Genomic DNA, 18249 nt, shown 5'->3' with positions numbered 1-18249 from the left:
AAATATATAAAAAACATTTGATAAAATATAACCACCATTCATGTTAACATGTGTTAGCAAACTGAGAACAGAACTTCTTTAATCTAGATATTAAACTATACCCGCAAAAAACTGAAAAGTAAACATGGTGAAATCTTAAAACTTTTCCCTCTGTGATCAGGGTTATAAAACAAAGATATAGAAAAGAGCTAACTCACGAGGCCTGAAACTTATCCTTAGAAAGTTCTGTTGGCAAGGTTTGCTCTTGGCTGGTGTCTGGCAATTTGGCTGACTATTAAATGGACCCTACACTAACAAAAAATTTCTCCTAAAATGGCAGGAAAGGTTCTGCTTCATTATGCTGAAATTGTACAAAAATGTGGTTTTTATCTGCTTTCCTTCTGGGTGTATGGAACTTGGCAACTGCTAGGCTAAGGGTGCTTCTGCAACCAGTCCCCATAAAAACCTTGGGTACTGAGTCTCTAATGACTTTCCCTGGTAGACAATAAACTTTAAACATTAGTTATCACAACCCGTTGCCTGAGGAAATTAACGGTGTATTGTATGACTCCAATAGGAGAGGAATTTGGAAAGCTTGTGGCTGGATTCCTACAAGCTTGGCCCCATACACATTTTCCTTTTGCAATGTTTGCTCTGTATCCTTTCACTGTAATAAACTTTAGCCATGAGTTCAACTGCATGTTCCATCCTGTGAACCCCTCAAGCAAATCATCAAACTCAGGAGTGGACTTTAAATATTTACCATCATCACTACTATTTTACATTACTGGAAGTTCTTGCTATTCTAATAAGGTAAGAAAAAGAGATAAAAGAATAAGGACAGAAAGCTAGAAACAAATTGTGATGAACTGTTTATAGAGAAAACCTCAAAAAATCTATAGATAAGGTATTGGAATAGATTTTAATATGGCTACTACCATAAAATGGACAACAACAAAAACTTTCATTCCTGAATACCAGCAAAGAGATAATAAAAAATTTTAAAAGAAAATACTATTTAAAATACTATGAAAAAATAAAGTACTCAAGAATAAGTCTAACAAACAATGTGCAAAACCTTCACTGAGGAAATGACAGAGTTGTTAAAGACCCAAATAAATGCAGAGATACAACAATCAAGGATTTAAACATTCAATGCCATAAAATCCAATCACCCAAGTAACTCTACAAATTAAACGCAAATCCAATCAAAATACCCAAGTGGGGAAGGTAGGACTATAAATCAGTTGGCTGATTTTTCACATTTGTATAAAGTTACAAAGAGCCACATCTGTATTTCAGACAATACTCTAGAAAATACTCTAGAAAAATGGCTGTGGTCTAACCTAAACAATGAACAAAGTGAGATTTACCTCTTCCATGAGTTCAGGAAAGACTACAATAGTTGCGAGAGACAAGAGGTTTAACAGAATAGAACAGACAGGCCAGAAACAAACAGGCCAAGCATATGTGGATGTCTGATATATAATAAAGATGGTCCTGCAAAGCAGTAGAGAAAGGATGAACTTTTCAATAACTGGTGCTAGAAAAAGTAGATTATGCATTAGGGAAATTAAATAGGACCTCTACTTCACATGATAGACAAAAATCAGTTCCATATTTACAGACATAAATGGGAGATGTGACACTACAAAGCTTTCAGAAAATCATTACAGGAGAATAGCTCCTGGGAGGGAGCTCAAGGAAGGGAAGGATTTCCTTAAAAACACATAAAACTATTAACTATAAAGGAAACACAAGACAATTTCTACTACATTAAAATTAAAAAAAGCTGTTTACCGTAAGACATGAAAAAGAGTACAAACACAAGCCACAGAATGAAAGGATTTATAACATACACAATCAACATCAGCATCTAAAAATACAAAGGAAACCAGTAGGAAAAAGCAACAGACAATGACAAGATGAACACAGACTTAACATACATACACCATGTGTGTATGTGTGTGGCATACACCACAAAGGGGAATATCCAAGGCCAATAAAATATTTGAAAGGTGCTCAATCTCATTAGGAGGCTTCTTTGATAGCTCCATTGGTAAAGAATCCACCTGCAATGCAGGAGATCCCGGTTCAATTCCTGGGTTGGGAAGATCCACTGGAGAAGGGATAGGCTACCCACTCCAGTATTCTTGGGCTTCTTTCGTGGCTCAGCTGGTAAAGAATCTGCCTGCAATGCAGGAGACCTGGGTTCTATCCCTGGGTTGGGATGATCCCCTGGAGAAGAGTAAGGCTACCCACTCCAGTATTCTGGCCTGGAGAATTCCATGGACTGTATAGTCCATGGGGTTGCAAAGAGTTGGACACAACTGAGCAACTTTTACTGTCACTTTCAATCTCATTAAGAACTGGACAACTGTAGATTAAAAATCATAATAATGTAATAAAGCCATCAAACTGACAAAAGCTTAAAAACTATGACCAAGTCAAGTATCTGGAGCGGATGTGACAACAGGTATACTCAAATACTGTGAGTATAAACTGGCATCACCACTTTGGAAAATATTTTGGTAACATACAGTCAAATTGAAGACATGCATACTCCACAACAAAGCAATTTCACTCCTAGGTATGAACTCCAGAAAAATACATGCATAAGCAAACCAAAATCCTAAACAAAAAAGTGTTCACTATAGCATTGTTCATAAAATTTATTATAGAAAACCCAGAAATAAGAATGGTTCAGGGATGGGCATAACATGGCAGCAGGAATTCTTGAGAAGCTGGTTATGTTCTAATTCTAGATCTAGGTGGTAGCTACATGGATGCTCACTCCATAATTACTATTAAATGGTATATTTCTGTTTTATGCTTTTTTATATGCATGCCAAATTTCATAAAAAGAAGATATTTAAAAAGCAATTTATCCTTTAAGTATATAATTTAATTATGTCTAATTAAGCTTGAGAAAAAAAACTTGATATATGGTAATTTTTCTTTCAGACATGTGTAATGTCATTTCTGTACCAATAATACCAATAAAATAAACTGTTTAAAGAGTATTAAAATTCTGCAACTCCCATACCACTATGGTCTCTGAAAAACAAAGATAATTCCATGATGTGATTAAATAATATTAAAGAATTTTTAGAACAACAGCAGTTGGAAAATATTTCCAATATGTAAGCTTTTAATTTTGCACAATGCTTAAGGAATGAAAAAGAAATTAAAGAGTATAACAAGTTTATTACAATAGCAAGTCCTATTAGCCCTTCTTTCAAAATTCAAATCTAATCACTTCCCCTGTATAGCACAGGGAACTCAATGCTCTGTGGTGATCTAAATGGAAGGCAATCCCAGGAAGAAGGGATATACATTTATACATGTTGCTGATTCACTCTGCTGTACAACAGAAACTAATACAACATTGTAAAGCAACTATACTCCAATTGTAAAAAACACATCTACTCACTCCCCAATGATTCTAACAGCATCATCTGTGACCAGAACCACAACAACAGCTTTGTAACTGATCTCCCAGCTTCCAATCTTCCACTCTTGCCTATTCAAGTCCACTTTCCAGAGAGCCTCAAGAGTGATCTTTCAAAAAGCAAACGTGCTCAATTGCCTCCCATGGCCTCCATTTTTATTTTGAATACATTAGGAGACTTCATCAGTTTCTTTAACCTTATTGTTCAACATGCTCCTCACTCAACTATGCTACAGTCACTGGGATCCTCTTTTACGCCCTCAGACCCACTAACTCTGATCCTGATTCATTCTATACTTCTGCTTTTGTCTCTGTCTGTAAAATCTTCCTTCAAACAATCACATGACTGCATCTTTCTCATCATTCACATCGCTGCTTGATGTCAACTCTCAGAGAAGATTCTTCTGACTACTCTCAGAACTCCCTTCCCCCACAAACACCGTGTTAATTTTCCTTAACCTCCTGTTGTCCTCTTTATCTTTCGCATGCACTTAACTCTATCTGAAATTACATTTGTTCCTGTACTCAGCCCCTGTCTCTCCCACTACAATACAAGTTCCATGAGGGGAAGGACTTTGTTTTGGTCACTGCTGTATCCCTAGTAACTGGAATAGCCCTGGATCATAGTAGCCACTTAATATATTATTTGTTGAGTGCAAAAAGAAAAAAAAGAATCTATTTGATTAGAAGAAATTCTAACTGGAAAGGAATAGAAGAAACACTTACATGTTTATTGCTGATTGGTCTTTTCAAGAAAGCATCTCTAGAAATATGGTCTGCTGTTCTTGCCACATCTTCCAAAAATCGATAATCTACAAATTTCAAAAAAACAGAAAAATAAATAAATGATATATGCCTATGGCCAGGAAGCATCAATCTGCTATACATAAGATGGCTTACCACTTAGGAGATTCATTTCAGTAAACTGTTGTATTGAAACATAGGCAGTTTTATCTCGAACTCCGTTACATGTTAGTTCTGCTTTGTGTTTCTTTACACAGGGCAAACTGAAGGAACCAAGAGAAGGAACTTTTATGCTGTGAGGTAAAAAGGGTACAGGCAGAGATAATAATGTAGAAAATTACACATATACCTGCAGGAATACCGCAAACAACGTGGACATCTGTACTTTGCTTCTTCTGTACCACAAGTTTCACATCTACAAAAGCACACAAGAAACTTAATAAATTATCAAATATTAATTCTATATATTTATTTAAAAGCTTTTAATCCATCACAATTTACAGACACGCAGTCACAGTGAATAAAGTAGATGCAAGTAACTCTATGGATAGCTGTCAAACATCATTAGAAAATTCTCCTCTAGGAAACCATCTCTAAACGACACTACATTTACAATGTTGTTTAATGATAGGTAATTAAAGAAAACATGTATTAAATTTAAAAAATTATCTCACTGTGACTTCCTTTTCTATAAAATCAGACAATGAGATCACTTATTGATATTTTAACTTGTAATTCCTGACACTGTTAACAACTGTGTGTGTGCACATACCCAGAAGTCCAATCCATGAGCTGTTTATATATCTTAAAGGCAGACACATTCAGAAAAAGAAAACCCAGGCAAATTTAGAGAGCAGCGGTTGCATCTTTCTTCCTCAGTTCCCCATGTAACTGAGAATGGGCATCAAAACACTCTAGAAATACTACTACCCATCATCTGTCTTCAACTGATCTTTCACATGAGTGACAATCAATGTACAATGACAATCAAACTACAAAGGGACAAGCAAACTACATGTTGATTCACTGTATTCGAGACAGAAATAGTCCCAAGAATCTGACTACTCTTATTTCCTTTGCTGCCACAAGATCACACTATAAAGAAATTAAATCAAAAGCAATAAATGTTCATAGTACCCATAGACAAACTAGCCAATTGAGTGAGTCTAAATGCATTTTGCCTAATTTTAACTTACTCCACTTTGTTCTTGTTGGCTTTATTAGACTGTTCCTCACACCTATCCGCTCTCAAAAGAATACTGAGCTGAGGGCATACAAAGTCAAGCCAGATTCTGGTCCAAGGGTTTTCCGGTCCAAAGAATTTTCAGTTCCTAACTTGGTCACTGGACACTAGTACCAATCTCTCATATTTCCACAGAGTTTGTTGTTATCTGACAAAACCCTTCTTTCCTAATCGCCCCTCCCCCCACCACTCAGACTCCCGGCCCAAACTCGCGCTTATTTTTCATTATTCCACACCTTACTGATCAGGTAGTTTCTTTCAACCTAGACAACAAAGGACCTTCACAGCGCTACCCTACCTTGACATGGCCAGTTTCCGCTTGGAGCCCACTGAGGGATTTATCTGAGGCTCCTCTTTCACCTTTGTATCATCCATCATTTCTTCTTTGAGGAAATACTTCTCTTCTTTTACATACACTTCATCCATTATTTCCTCCTTTTTAATATTCTGATCAAGAGACACTTCCTCACGTTTAATCTCCAAGCTATCTTTCTTCTCTTCCTTCACTTCTAGCCAGTCCATCACTTCTTCCTTCACCTTCACTTTCTCTTCCTTTATCTCTGTTTCTTCCACCTTTTCTTCTTTTACCATCAAATTACTATCCATCTCCTGCTTCACCTCCAGTGTGCCTGGTTTTTCTTCTTTCACCTCAGGTTCGTCCTGCTCCTGCTTTACCCACTGGCCATTCAGCGTACCTTCTACCATTTCTGACCAGTCCATTACTTCTTGCTTCACAACCGTTAGGTCCATTCGCATCTCTGCTCTTCGTCTACTTTCTTCTTCCCCTGCCCCTGTCTTCTCCATTCTGGTCAGACCATTCTCCGCCTCTCCATCGCCGGACTCCTCCGTCTTTACTGTACCCCTGACTCTCTCTTCATCTGACTCTTGACTTAGCCGCGACCCCTCAGCTTCACTCTGGAGACCTCCTCCCGACATCTCTACACTTTCAGCAGCAAAATCCATCACTTCAAGATCCTTGACCTCCGTTGCCACTCCGTCCTTCAATGTCTTTGGTTCACGTCAGGAGGGCTGAGTTACTTGCAAAAACACGGAGAGCGGCCCACGTGGATATCAAAGAACTAGCAAGCAGTGAACGCCGACCCGGCGCGCCTGTCCGAACAGTCGTAAAGCAACGCTTCCGCGCCGTGCCCTTTCACGATTCATGGAACTCTTTACGGCTCTGAGGCAGTCCCGCACAGATCATCCGGATCCGCTTGAGACCACGCCCACTTCGATCCCGCCTCCGGGGCGGGGTTTCGCCAAACCCTTCCCTTGGAGAGGCGGTGCCTTCTGCACGGGGCTACACGCTTCGGCTTTAAGAGACCAGAGGTGCTCAGGATAAGGCGGCGAAGGGAGATCCTCGCTGCATTCAAAGGGGAAGACCTACTCTGTTCTAAGCTTGCATGAAAATGGAAGAAACACTTAATAGCACTCCTCTCCACGCTTCAGTTTCTTAAGCAGTACTCCAGAGACGACGGTATTACAAATCTTTTCGTTTATTTTGATGTTACGTGTAATAATGTATGGAAATAAGCTAGCAGTGATGAAACAAACAACATATCGTCTCTGTTATTACTGGGAATCCTGATAGGTTTCAGGTAGAAAGAAGGCATTATTTTTATTCGTTCAGTTATTTGTCAATAACAGCCGGCATCAGCCAGTTCCCCATTTACAGCATCCTACTGAATTATCTTCAGAATCTCTCTCTCTCTATATATATATATTACATATATTTAAAGACTGGGTCAAAAATTCAATCTCCAGGATTTCCTAGAACTTACAGGGAAAAAAAACCAAAGCAACCCTCAATAAACGAAAACTTTCCTGGCATCCATTTCAGTTACTTTTGTTGTTGTGTTGTTGAGTCGCTAAGTCATTTCCAACTCTTTTGTGAGCCCACCAGGCTCCTCCTCTGTACTCTAGGCAAGAGTATTGAAATTGGTTGCCATTTTCTTCTCCAGGGGATCTTCCCTATCCAGGGGTTGAACTCGTATCTCCAGCGTCTGCATTGCAGGTGGATTTTTACCAGTGAGCCCCGAGTTACTTTTAAAGATTGTTATCACCTATGGGGATTAGGAGTTTTCACTTAATCTTTACGTAGTGTTTATGAGATACATTAGTTTTCTCTGTGCATAAGGAGACTTCAAAGAAACAGATTTTAAGCTGTGGGCTGCTTTCTTCCACTCCCTCAAATTCTGTTATGGTTTGCAGGATGCTCAGCTGTTATCACTCATTCGCACTTGATGAAGGAGTGGGTGAGCAGAATGAGAACATTTTGAAACTTTAGTTGAGGCTGCACTGATTCAGTAACACTGGAAGTAGCACTGAAGTAAGTTGGGAAAGTTTTGTGCAATTTTCTTAGGGCTTAAGGTAAAGAGGCTTACAGAGAAGTCATGACAGTGTTTTTTTTTTGAGATACTTAGAGGTATCAGCTGCCCATAGAGTCAAAGAGAGCCTTTCTGGTAACCCTGTTAGTGATCAGGTTTGTTGGACTCCATCAATAGAAATTGCTGAGACCAGGCAAGAAAATCAGGCAAGGCTTTATTGGGAGGAAAAACAAGTAACAGGTGATTTTACTCACTGGTAGGAACAGGGGAGGGGTGCTCCGGGGCAAGGTGGTTCCTTGTACCAGGTGAGGACAGGGGTGGGTCTAGGGTTCCGGGATTAAGGGGTGGCTTAGTTGGTCTGCCTACCCCCTTGGTGGTGCTGTGTGCCAGGTGTGTGCACAGTCCCCTGCTTTTGTTCCAGACTCTTTAGAAGTGATAGTTGAGTTTTTGGTCTTTTTGTGTCTTGTTCATAATTTGCCCAGCCGCCCATGCAGCCAGTTATATTTTTAGTACCTTCTGGTTTCTTTGTATTTTATTGCTGGAGGAGACTTCTGTCCAGGTGCAGGCACTGCAGCAAAGGATCGCAGGTCTCACGGCCCAGCCTCTCAGATGTGCAGGCCGGATTACATGTTTGTGCTCGGAATAGGGCTAATAACAAGGAATCCACGTCGCCTTGATAAAGACAAAATTTGGGGTAAGATAGTAACAGGAGGATGTGTTTATCCTCAAGAGAATAAAACCATCTGGATTTCCATTTAAGATTACAGGGCAAGTTGTGAAACTACAAATAAGACCCCAGAAGTAAAAACACTTCGGAGTATTTTGGATATTTGTCGTTTTCCTACATTTGTTCTTGTAATCTGTGTGTGTTTTTTAACAGTCACTGAAGGAGAAATTGTTAAACCAGCAAGGATTCTTGAGAGCATCACAGCTAATCACTTACCTGAGTTAAACAGTTAACACTGTAAGGCTAGTTTTAATGGAGGTATCAGAGGTTATGGGGCTTCCCTGGTGGCTCAGGGGTAAAGAATCTGCCTACAATGCAGGAGATGCAGGTTTGACCCCTGGGTGGGGAAGATCCCCTGAAGGAGGGAATGGCAAACCACTCCAGTATTCTTGCCTGGAGAATCAAATGGACAGAGGAGCCTGGCAGGCTTCAGTCCATAGGGTTGCAAAGAGACACAACTGAAGTGACTGAGCATGCATGCCTGCAGAGGTTGTGATGATATTGTTAAAGGGCAATTTTGAAGGAGAAGGGGGACTTGAGTGGTCCTAGAGGAGAGAACTTCGGGTTGTCTGAGTATAGAGCAAGGATATTGCCTGCTAGGACAGACATGGCAGGGATGCTGGATTGGGGTGGGGAGGGAGAAGTTATTTGTGAGGCTGTCATTGAATTCCTATCCAATTCCTCAGACTCCTTCCCCTCCCTTTTCCTACTTCAATGGAGTAGAAGGACAAGCCCAGCTCCTTCAGTATAGGATTGAAAATTCATGCTGTCCCTATTGTCTCTGTCCACCATCCCTGCACAAGGCATCATGGTGCGCTGTTCCCCTCACTTTGGCAGCTGGCCCTTTGCCAAAATCATAGTTGGTTCAATTTAACAGCTAGGAAGCTGGGAATGCTTTCTATGAAAGCATCTTAGCTCAGACTGAAATACCATGAGAGAGTGTATAGTAGGGATGGTTAGAGCCATTTTGGTGGCTCAGCAGGCACTATGGGTAGTCAACTGTCTAGTTGACTATAGAGTGAAATTTAGGAGCGTCTTTCCTGACCACTCAATGGACAGATAAGAAAATGGAGACCCATGGAAAGAAAATGATTTGCTCAGTGTTACATGTCTATTGGTGACAGTACTGAAGTACAAAATGATCTGGTCAGAGCCTTTTGTTCACATATGAGTCTAGTTAAGACAAAGGCTGGGGAATTTAAGTGTGGCTGTGTCCACATGAGAAGCAGGAGCCGGAAAGCCTGAATTTTATCTTGTGGCCATGTGTTGTGATGTATTGCAGGTTGGGTTACTGAGAAACAGAAGCTGATAGGAGTTATTACGGTTCAATGCTTATGAAAGGAAGGAGGACAAAGCAGGACTGGCCAAAGAAAAAAATTTAAGTTGTGATGCAGGCCTGACAAATCCTTGGCCAACCTGCAGGGTATCGCTGAGAAAACATTTTCTTCTCAAGTGTCCCCCATCAGGGCAGAGCTGCCCCATACTTTATATCTAACCCCACTCAGTCTCCTGATGGGTCCTGCCCCAGAAAAGGAATCATCTTGGGCATGGGCTTCCCTGCAGCTGGAGGTCACAGCGGGAGGCTGATGACTGCCCTTCTTATAACAAGTAACAAGCTGGGTAACAAGTTCTTTGAAGGGAGATCTAGGTGGTGGTTCTCCATGGCTACCACAGTGTGAATGTGTATTTGCCTTGGTGGTCATGGGGCCTTTTGTCACTGAATTTGCTCGGTTCTTCTTTCTTAAAATGGAGATAGGTATGCCTATTTCACAGAACTATTTCGAGAATTAAATGAGAAAATGTATGTGAGCTTTTGAACAGTGAAAGCAATTATAACTATTATTTTCCTCATTCTACTAGTAATTTTGAAAGCTCCCAATGGTGACAGCTTACTTGTTTTCTCAGACTGGAGGACAAAGCTGTGATAATCACATTCACTAGTTCTTGGCATGTTCTCACCATATGCGACAACCCTCTCTGTTTTCACCATTTGTACGTCACCACTATCATTACCCTTCCTCTCACTCTCATGCGTTTGATATGATTCTTTACATAAACACATGTCTTTGTGAAGTACATAGTATTGTTTTATAGTGTGATATTTTTTAACAACTTCATTGAGGTATACATGTGTGTGCTCAGTCATGTCCAACTTTTTGTAGCACCATGGATTGTAGCCTGCCAGGCTCCTCTGTCCATAGAATTTTCCAGGCAAGAATATTGGAGTGGGTTGCCATTTCCTTCTCCAGGGGATTTTCCCAACCAATGTCTCCTGCGTTGGCAGGAGGATTTTTTTTTACCACTGCTACACCTGGGAAGCCCCTTGTTGAAGTATAGTTTACATAAAAATATACCTGTTAAAAAATACACCCACAATAAGCTTACAGTTCAGTAACTTTATAGAGTTGTTCAATCACCACAATCCAGTTTTAGAACATTTATATCTTCTGCTTAAATTCCCTTGTTTCTGTTTGCAGTCAATCTCTGTTCCTAGGCCTAGCCCCAGGCAACCATTGATCTGCTTTCTTTCTCTTGTGATTTGCCTTTTTAGGAAGTTTCATATGAAATCATATAATACATGATCTTTTGAGTTTGGCTTCTTTTATTTAGCATAAAGTTTTTGAGGCTTATCTATGTTGTAGCATGTGTCGTGAGTTTGTTCCTTTTTATTGCTGAATAATATTCCATTGTATTGATATATCACATTTTGTTTGTTCCTTTACTAGTTGGTGGACATTTGGATTATTTCCAGATTTGGTGTTATGAATGATTTTGCTTCCACATTCACATGTAAATCTTTGTGTATACATATATTTTCACTTCCCTTTAGTGGATAGATACCCGGGGGTGGAGTTTCTGGGCCATGTGTAAAGTTTGTGTTTAATTTTTTAAGAAATGGTCAAACTGTTTCCCAAAGAGGCTATGCTATTTTACATTCCCACTAATAATGTATTGGAGTTCTAGTTTCTCTACATCCTTACTAAAATTTGGTGTGGTCAGTCTTTTTGATTATGGGTACATAGGGGCTTCCCAGGTGGTTTAGTGGTAAAGAATTCTCCTGCCAGTGCAGGAGGCACAGGTTTAATCCCTGTGTTGGGAAGATCCCCTGGAGAAGGAAATGGTAACCCAAATTGATGTTCTTGCCTGGAAAATTCTATGAACCGAGGAACCTGGTGGGCTGCAGTCCATGGGCTTGCAAAAAAGTCAGACACAACTGAGCATGCATGAGCATATATAGTAATATCTCATTGTGAATTTCATTTGAATTTTCTTAATCACTAGTAATGATATTGAGTATCTTTTTGTGTGCTTACTGGTCATTTGTATGTGAAATGTTTATTAGTGAAATGTTTATTCAGATCTTTTGCCTATTTTTTATGTTATTTTTTATTTTTCAAATTAAAATTTTAATACAATTTTAAAAAGTTACTTTCCATTTAGTTATTACAACGTGTTGGCTGTATTACCTGTGTTGTGTGATACATGCTTGTGCTTACCTCACAGTCAGTAGTTTGTACCTCTGACTCCCCTACTCCTGTATTGCCCTGCCCCCTTCCTCACTGGTTACCAGTAGTTTGTTCTGAGTCTGATTTATTTTGTTATTATGTATTAGTGGTAGGGCTAGTGTGCAGTGGTAGGGCTAGTGGTAGGGATTCCCAGGTGGTGCTAGTGGTAAAGTGGTAAACTGCTTGCCAGTGCAGGAGGTATAAGAATCGTGAGTTCGATCCCTGGGTCGGGAAGATCCCCTGGAGAGGGCATGGCAGCTCATTCCAATGTTCTTGCTTGGAGAATTCCACGGACAGAGGAGCCTGGAGGGCTACAGTCCATAGGGTCCAAAGGAGATGGACTCAACTGAAGTGACTTAGCACACAGTATGCAGCCATTAGCATGAGACCATTAGGGCCTAACCATGGCACTTGTGGGTTAGAAGTCCCGCTCCACCAGTAGTCTGCTGTCAGTCATTCTCGGGGCAGAGAGTGATGTAAGAAGCTGGTCTTCTCCATAGGGCCCTCCAGGCCCTCTGACCTTGGGCTGGTGAATGAGCTGGGGGTGGAGGTGGGACAGGCTGAGGGCTGTGTCCTGCAAAGCTCCAGAGCCCTCACCATGGCTGCCCACTGTCCAGACCCGGGCCTTAAGCAGCAGCAGTCCTTTTCCCTTTCCCTACTGCTGTGACCTGTTGTGGCGGCAGTATCCATGGGTTGCCGTCTGGGAAGCTCGGCACCCATTTGGGTAGCCTGAGGAATCTGAGGGCCAGCTGAGTCCTGGGTGCCTGGTTCCCTCGGTGATGACAGCGGGGCGGGGTCTGGGAACCTGAACCTGAGGGCACCGCCAGCTGGGATCTGCCTGTTTAGCTGGGCCTGGGCACTGGCAAGAGGATCCAGACTGGGTACTGGAAGAAGGCTCTTGGGCAGGGTAACCAGTCCTTACAGGGATCTCCCCCTCCTCTTACCCAGGACCTGAACCTCTGAGGGCAAAAATTGAGCCTTGGAATTTGTCTTTACTTGTCTGAACAGAGAATACATTTCTTTCAGTGGAGGTTTACAGGAATGTCATGACCTGACCTCACTTCAGGAACAAAGGATCTGACACCAAGAAGTCTGCAACAGCTAATCATGCCCCTTCCTCACCTTTCCTATAAAAGGTGATGCTGAAAGTCTTCAGCGAGTTTGAGGTTTTTAAGGCATGAGTAACCATCTCCCTGCATGGTGCTTCACTAAACCTTCTCTGCTCCAAACTCTGACTGTGTGGATTGCTTGGTCTCACTTTGTGTTGGGCGCATGGATTTGTATTCATTCCGTAACATTTATATTCACTAGTCTGTTGTATTTTCTAGATTTCACATATAAATGGTATCATAAATTATCTGTTTGACTTATTTTGCTTAGCATAATGCCCTCCAAATTCCTACAGATGGCAAAATTTTGTTCTTTTCATGGCTGAGTAGTATTCCATCATATAGACATCCTACCACTTCTTTATCTGTTGAGGAACACTTAAGTTGCTTTCATATCTTGGTGATTGTAAATAATGCTGCTATAAACATTGGGGTGCATGTATCTTTTCAAATTGTTTTTGTTTTCTTCAGATATATACCCAGGAATCGAATAGGTATTCTATTTTTAGTTATATTTGTAGTTTTTTTGAGAAACCTCCATGCTGTTTTCTGCAGTGACTTCACTAGTTTACATTCCCATCAACTGTGTACACAGGCTGGTTTGTTTTTGTTGTTGTTTTGAATTGCTCAGTTTTAATAGAATGAATTCAGAATTGGGAGAATTTTTCCAAGAAAGATATGAAACTTACGCCTAAAATTCAAGGCTTCTTAGAGCCTTAGCATTATGGTTTTTCTTTTCTCATTCTCAACCAGTCTCTCTCTCCCTGGATTTTTTTTACTTAATCATAAAGCCCTTATGAATAAAGTTTTGAGCCAGGAGAAGGTTAAAAACACTGAAATTCTTGGAGTTTCTTGAAATGCTATGGGTTACCAGAGTTCAGAGTAGTTTTTTTCTAATGAAATAAAATGAGACTTTGTCTTTTGGCTTATTAGGAGTGTATACATTATGTTACCATAGTGTATTAAAACTACTTATTTTTAGATATATTTATCCAAATGAATGAGAGTCCCTTGGACTGCAAGGAGATCCAACCAGTCCATCCTAAAGGAGATCAGTCCTGGGTGTTCATTGGAAGGACTGATGCTGAAGCTGAAACTCCAATACTTTGGCCACCTCATGTGAAGAGTTGACTCATTGGAAAAGACCCTGATGCTGGGAGGGATTGGGGGCAGGAGGAGAAGGGGATGACAGAGGATGAGGTGGCAGAGGATGGCATCACCGTCTCAATGGGCATGAGTTTGAGTAAGCTCCGGGAGTTTGTGATGGACAGGGAGGCCTGGCATGCTGCGATTCATGGGGTCGCAAAGAGTCAGACACCACTGAGCGATTGAACTGACTGACTGACTGATCTAAATGAATATTACCCTTCTAAGTAGTCACCTAGGGATTGCATATACTTGCTTTCCTTGATGCTATTGTTTAAAGATAGGTTTTATAAAGTTTTTTCTTAGATTTATCTTCTGGAATACTTTGAATCAAGCTAAAGTTTGTTTCACATATTGTTTTTAATCTTTTAAAAAATTATTTTATATTGGAGTATAGTTGATGTACAATGTTGTGTCTCAGGTGTACAGCAAAATGATTCAGTTATACATAGAATATAGATTCCATTTTTCAGATTCTTTTCCCATGTGCATTGTTAGAGAATATTGAGTAGAGTTCCCTGTACTATACACTAGGACCTTGTAGAGTATCAATTTTATATATAATAAAAAATTTTATATATAAAATATAGAATTTATATATTTAAAATTTATAAAATTTATACCTACATATAAAATATAAAATTATGTTACATATATATTTATAACAAAATTTTATAATGTATATAATATATATAGCATATATATTATATATATAACATATATAATTTTATATTTATATAGTATATATATGTGTTAATCTAAAATTCCTAATTTATCCCTTCTCCCACCTTTCCCCTTTGGTAAATAGAAGTTTTCTGTGTCTGTTAGTCTGTGTTATGTAATTAAGTTATTTTGTATCATTTTTTTTAGATTCTATATATAAGTGATATTATATAATATTTGTCTTTTTCTGATTTATATCACTTAGTATGATAATCTCTAGGTCCATCCATGTTGCTGCAAATGGTATTTCATTCTTTTTAATGGCTGAGTAATATTCCATTGTATATACATACCACATATTTATCCTTTCATGTGCCGATGTACATTTAGGTTGCTTCTATGTCTTGTCTACTGTAAATAGTGCTGCAATGAATATTGAGGTGGATGTATTTTTCTAAGTGTGGTTTTCTTCAAATATATGCCCCCAAGTGGGATTTGTGGATTGTATGGTAGCTCTGTTTTTAGTTTTGTAAGGAACCTGAACTGTTCTCCATAGTGGTTGTACCAGTTTACATTTCTTCCAACATTGTTGGAGGGTTCCCTTTTCTCCACACCCTGTCCAGCTTTTAATGCTTATAGACTTTTTGATGGTGACCATTCTGACTGCTGTGAGGTGGTACCACATTGTAGTTTTGATTTGCATTTCTCTAATTATTAGTGTTAGTTGCTCAGTCATGTCTGACTCTTTGTGACCCTATGCACTGTAGACTGCCAGACTTCTCTGTCCATGGGATTCTCCAGGCAAGAATACTGGAGTGGGTTGCCATTTCCTTCTCCAGGGAATTTTCCTGACCCAGGGATCGAACTCAGGTCTCCTGCATTGCAGGGAGATTCTTTACCATCTGATGTTGAGCATCTTTTCATATACTTTTTGGCCATCTGTATGTCTTCTTTGGACAAATAGCTATTTAGATCTTCTACCCATTTTTTAATTGGGTTGCTTGTTTTTTTTTTTGAAATTGAGCTGCATGAGCTATTTGGAGATTAATTGCTTGACAGTCACTTTGTTTGCAAATATTATCTCCCATTCTGTGAGTTGCCTTTCTGTTTTATGATTCCCTTTGCCGTGCAAAAGCTTTGAAGGTTAATTAGGTCCTATTTATCTTTGTTTTTATTTTCATTACTCTAGCAGGTGGGTCCCAAAAGATATTATTGCAATTTATGTCTGATTTATGCAGAGTGTCCTGCCTATGTTTTCCTCAAAGAGATTTATAGTATCTGGCCTTCCATTTAGTTCTTTGCTTCCATTTTGAGTTTATTTTGGGATATGGTATTAGAGAATATTCTAATTTCATTCTTTACATATGGCTGTCAGGTTTAACAGTTCCACTTACTGAGAATACTATTTTTTCTCCATTGTATAGTCTTGCCTCCTTTGTCATAGATTAATTGGCCATAGATGCAAGGGTTTGTTTCTGGGTTTTCTGTCCTGTTCCATTGATCTATAAGTTTGTCTTTGTGTCAATACCATACTGTTTTGATTATTGCAGCTTATGAGTCTGAAGTTAGGGAACCTGATTCCGCCAGCTCCATTTTTCTTTCCCTAGATTACTTTGCCTGTTTGGGCTCTTTTGTGTTTGCATATACATTTTAAGATTTTTTTCCTTCTAGATCTGCAAAAAATGCCATCAGTAATTTGATAGAGATTGCATTGAATCTGTAGATTGCCTTGGGTGGTGTAGTCATTCTGACAATATGGATTCTTCCAGTCCAGGAACATGATATATATTTCCATGTGTTCATCTCATCTTCAGTTTCTTTCATCACTGTCTATAGTTTTATGAGTATAGATCTTTTGCCTCTTCAGGTAGGTTTATTCCTAGTTATTTTATTCTTTTTGATATGATAGTAAAAGGGGTTTTTCCTCTTCCTTGTTATAGAAATGTAACAGAATTCTGTGTAACCTGCAAATTTACTGAATTCATTGAGCTCTAGTAGTTTTCTGGTAGAATCTTTAGGATTTTTCATTTAAAGTATCATGTTATCCAGAAACAGTAACAGCTTTGTTTCTCCTTTTCCAGTTTGGATTCCTTTAATTTAATTTCCTTCTGATTGCTCTGGCTAGGATTTCAAAAACTGTGTTGATAAAAGTGGTGAGAATCGACATCCTTGTCTTGCTTCTGATCTTAGCGGAAATATTTTCAGCTTTTCACCATTCAGTCCAGTCAGTTGCTCAGTCATGTCTGACTCTTTGCGACCCCATGGATTGCAGCACACCAGGCCTCCCTGTCTATCACCAACTCCCAGAACTTGCTCAAACTCCTGTCCATCAGTTGGTGATACCATCCAACCATCTCATCCTCTCTTGTCCCCTTTCCCTCCCGCCTTCAATCTTTCCCAGCATCAGAGTCTTTTCCAGTGAGTCAGTTCTTCACATCAGGTGGCCAAAGTATTGGAGTTTCAGCTTCAGCATCAGTCCTTCCAATGAATATTCAGGACCAGGTGTTGGTGTCAAAATGGCTGCCTCAAGAAGAGCTCTCACCAGTGAATAATCACTGGTATCTTTGCCACCAGTTTCCTTGTGGGCACATTGACTTAAAGCTGCACCCTACCCCACACCTCTCCAGGAGACCCTCCAATACCAGCATGTAGGTCTGGTCCAGGCTTCTATGAAGTTACTGAAAGCAGCCATTTATCCAGTAATCTGTTGATGGACATTTAGGTTGCTTCAATGTCTTGGCTATTGTAAATACAGTAAGTCCCCTATATATGAATGCGTTCCATTCTGAGAACAAGTTTATTAAGGCCAACTCATTTAAATCCAGCAAAATTAGCCTAGGTATCCAACAAATATTACAAGAGCTTTATAATACTTTTCACACAAATAATATATAAAAAACAAACACAAAGAATAAAGGAAACATTTTAAATCTTATAGCACTGTATAGTAATATAGTAATACAGTACAACAGCTGGCATATAGGGGCTGGCATCAATTGAACCGACAAGAAGAGTTACTGACTGGAGGAGGGAGAGGATGTGGAAGATGGCAGAGCTGAAGAGTTACCAGCAATAGGAGATGGAGGGCAAGCTGCAGTTTCACTCAGAGGCATAGGTTCTAATTCCTTGCTGGATTTAATTCTATCTACCCTCTTATGGCAGAAAGTGAAGAGCAACTAAAAAGCCTCTTGATGAAAGTAAAAGAAGTGAAAAAGTTGGCTTAAAGCTCAACATTCAGAAAGCTAAGATCATGGCATCTGGTCCCATCACTTCATGGGAAATAGATGGAGAAACAGTGGAAACAGTGTCAGACTTTATTTTTGGGGGCTCCAAAATCACTGCAGATGGTGACTA

General features: G+C 39.6%; 1 protein-coding gene and 1 long non-coding RNA gene across 2 annotated transcripts in view; one reads left to right on the top strand and one right to left on the bottom strand.

Annotated features, from left to right (window-relative positions):
- The window catches only part of ZNHIT6 (zinc finger HIT-type containing 6), a 59802-nt gene extending 53246 nt beyond the window's left edge, over positions 1-6556 (bottom strand). Inside the window, exons 1-4 of the mRNA XM_061121490.1 lie at positions 5716-6556; positions 4524-4589; positions 4331-4437; positions 4157-4242 (exon numbers count right to left, since the gene is read on the bottom strand). Coding sequence (XP_060977473.1) covers positions 4157-4242; positions 4331-4437; positions 4524-4589; positions 5716-6380 — 924 coding nt within the window. The 5' untranslated portion in view covers positions 6381-6556. The remainder of the gene's footprint in view (positions 1-4156; positions 4243-4330; positions 4438-4523; positions 4590-5715) is intronic.
- Positions 6557-6781: 225 nt separating this feature from the next.
- Positions 6782-18249, top strand: part of LOC133041108 (uncharacterized) — a 94034-nt gene continuing 82566 nt past the window's right edge. The window contains exon 1 of the long non-coding RNA XR_009689141.1: positions 6782-6894. This is a non-coding gene — a long non-coding RNA (uncharacterized LOC133041108). The remainder of the gene's footprint in view (positions 6895-18249) is intronic.

This window comes from Dama dama, chromosome 20 (assembly GCF_033118175.1).
Source record: "Dama dama isolate Ldn47 chromosome 20, ASM3311817v1, whole genome shotgun sequence".
NCBI lineage: Eukaryota > Metazoa > Chordata > Mammalia > Artiodactyla > Cervidae > Dama > Dama dama.
This window is presented reverse-complemented; position numbering and strand designations above follow the sequence as displayed.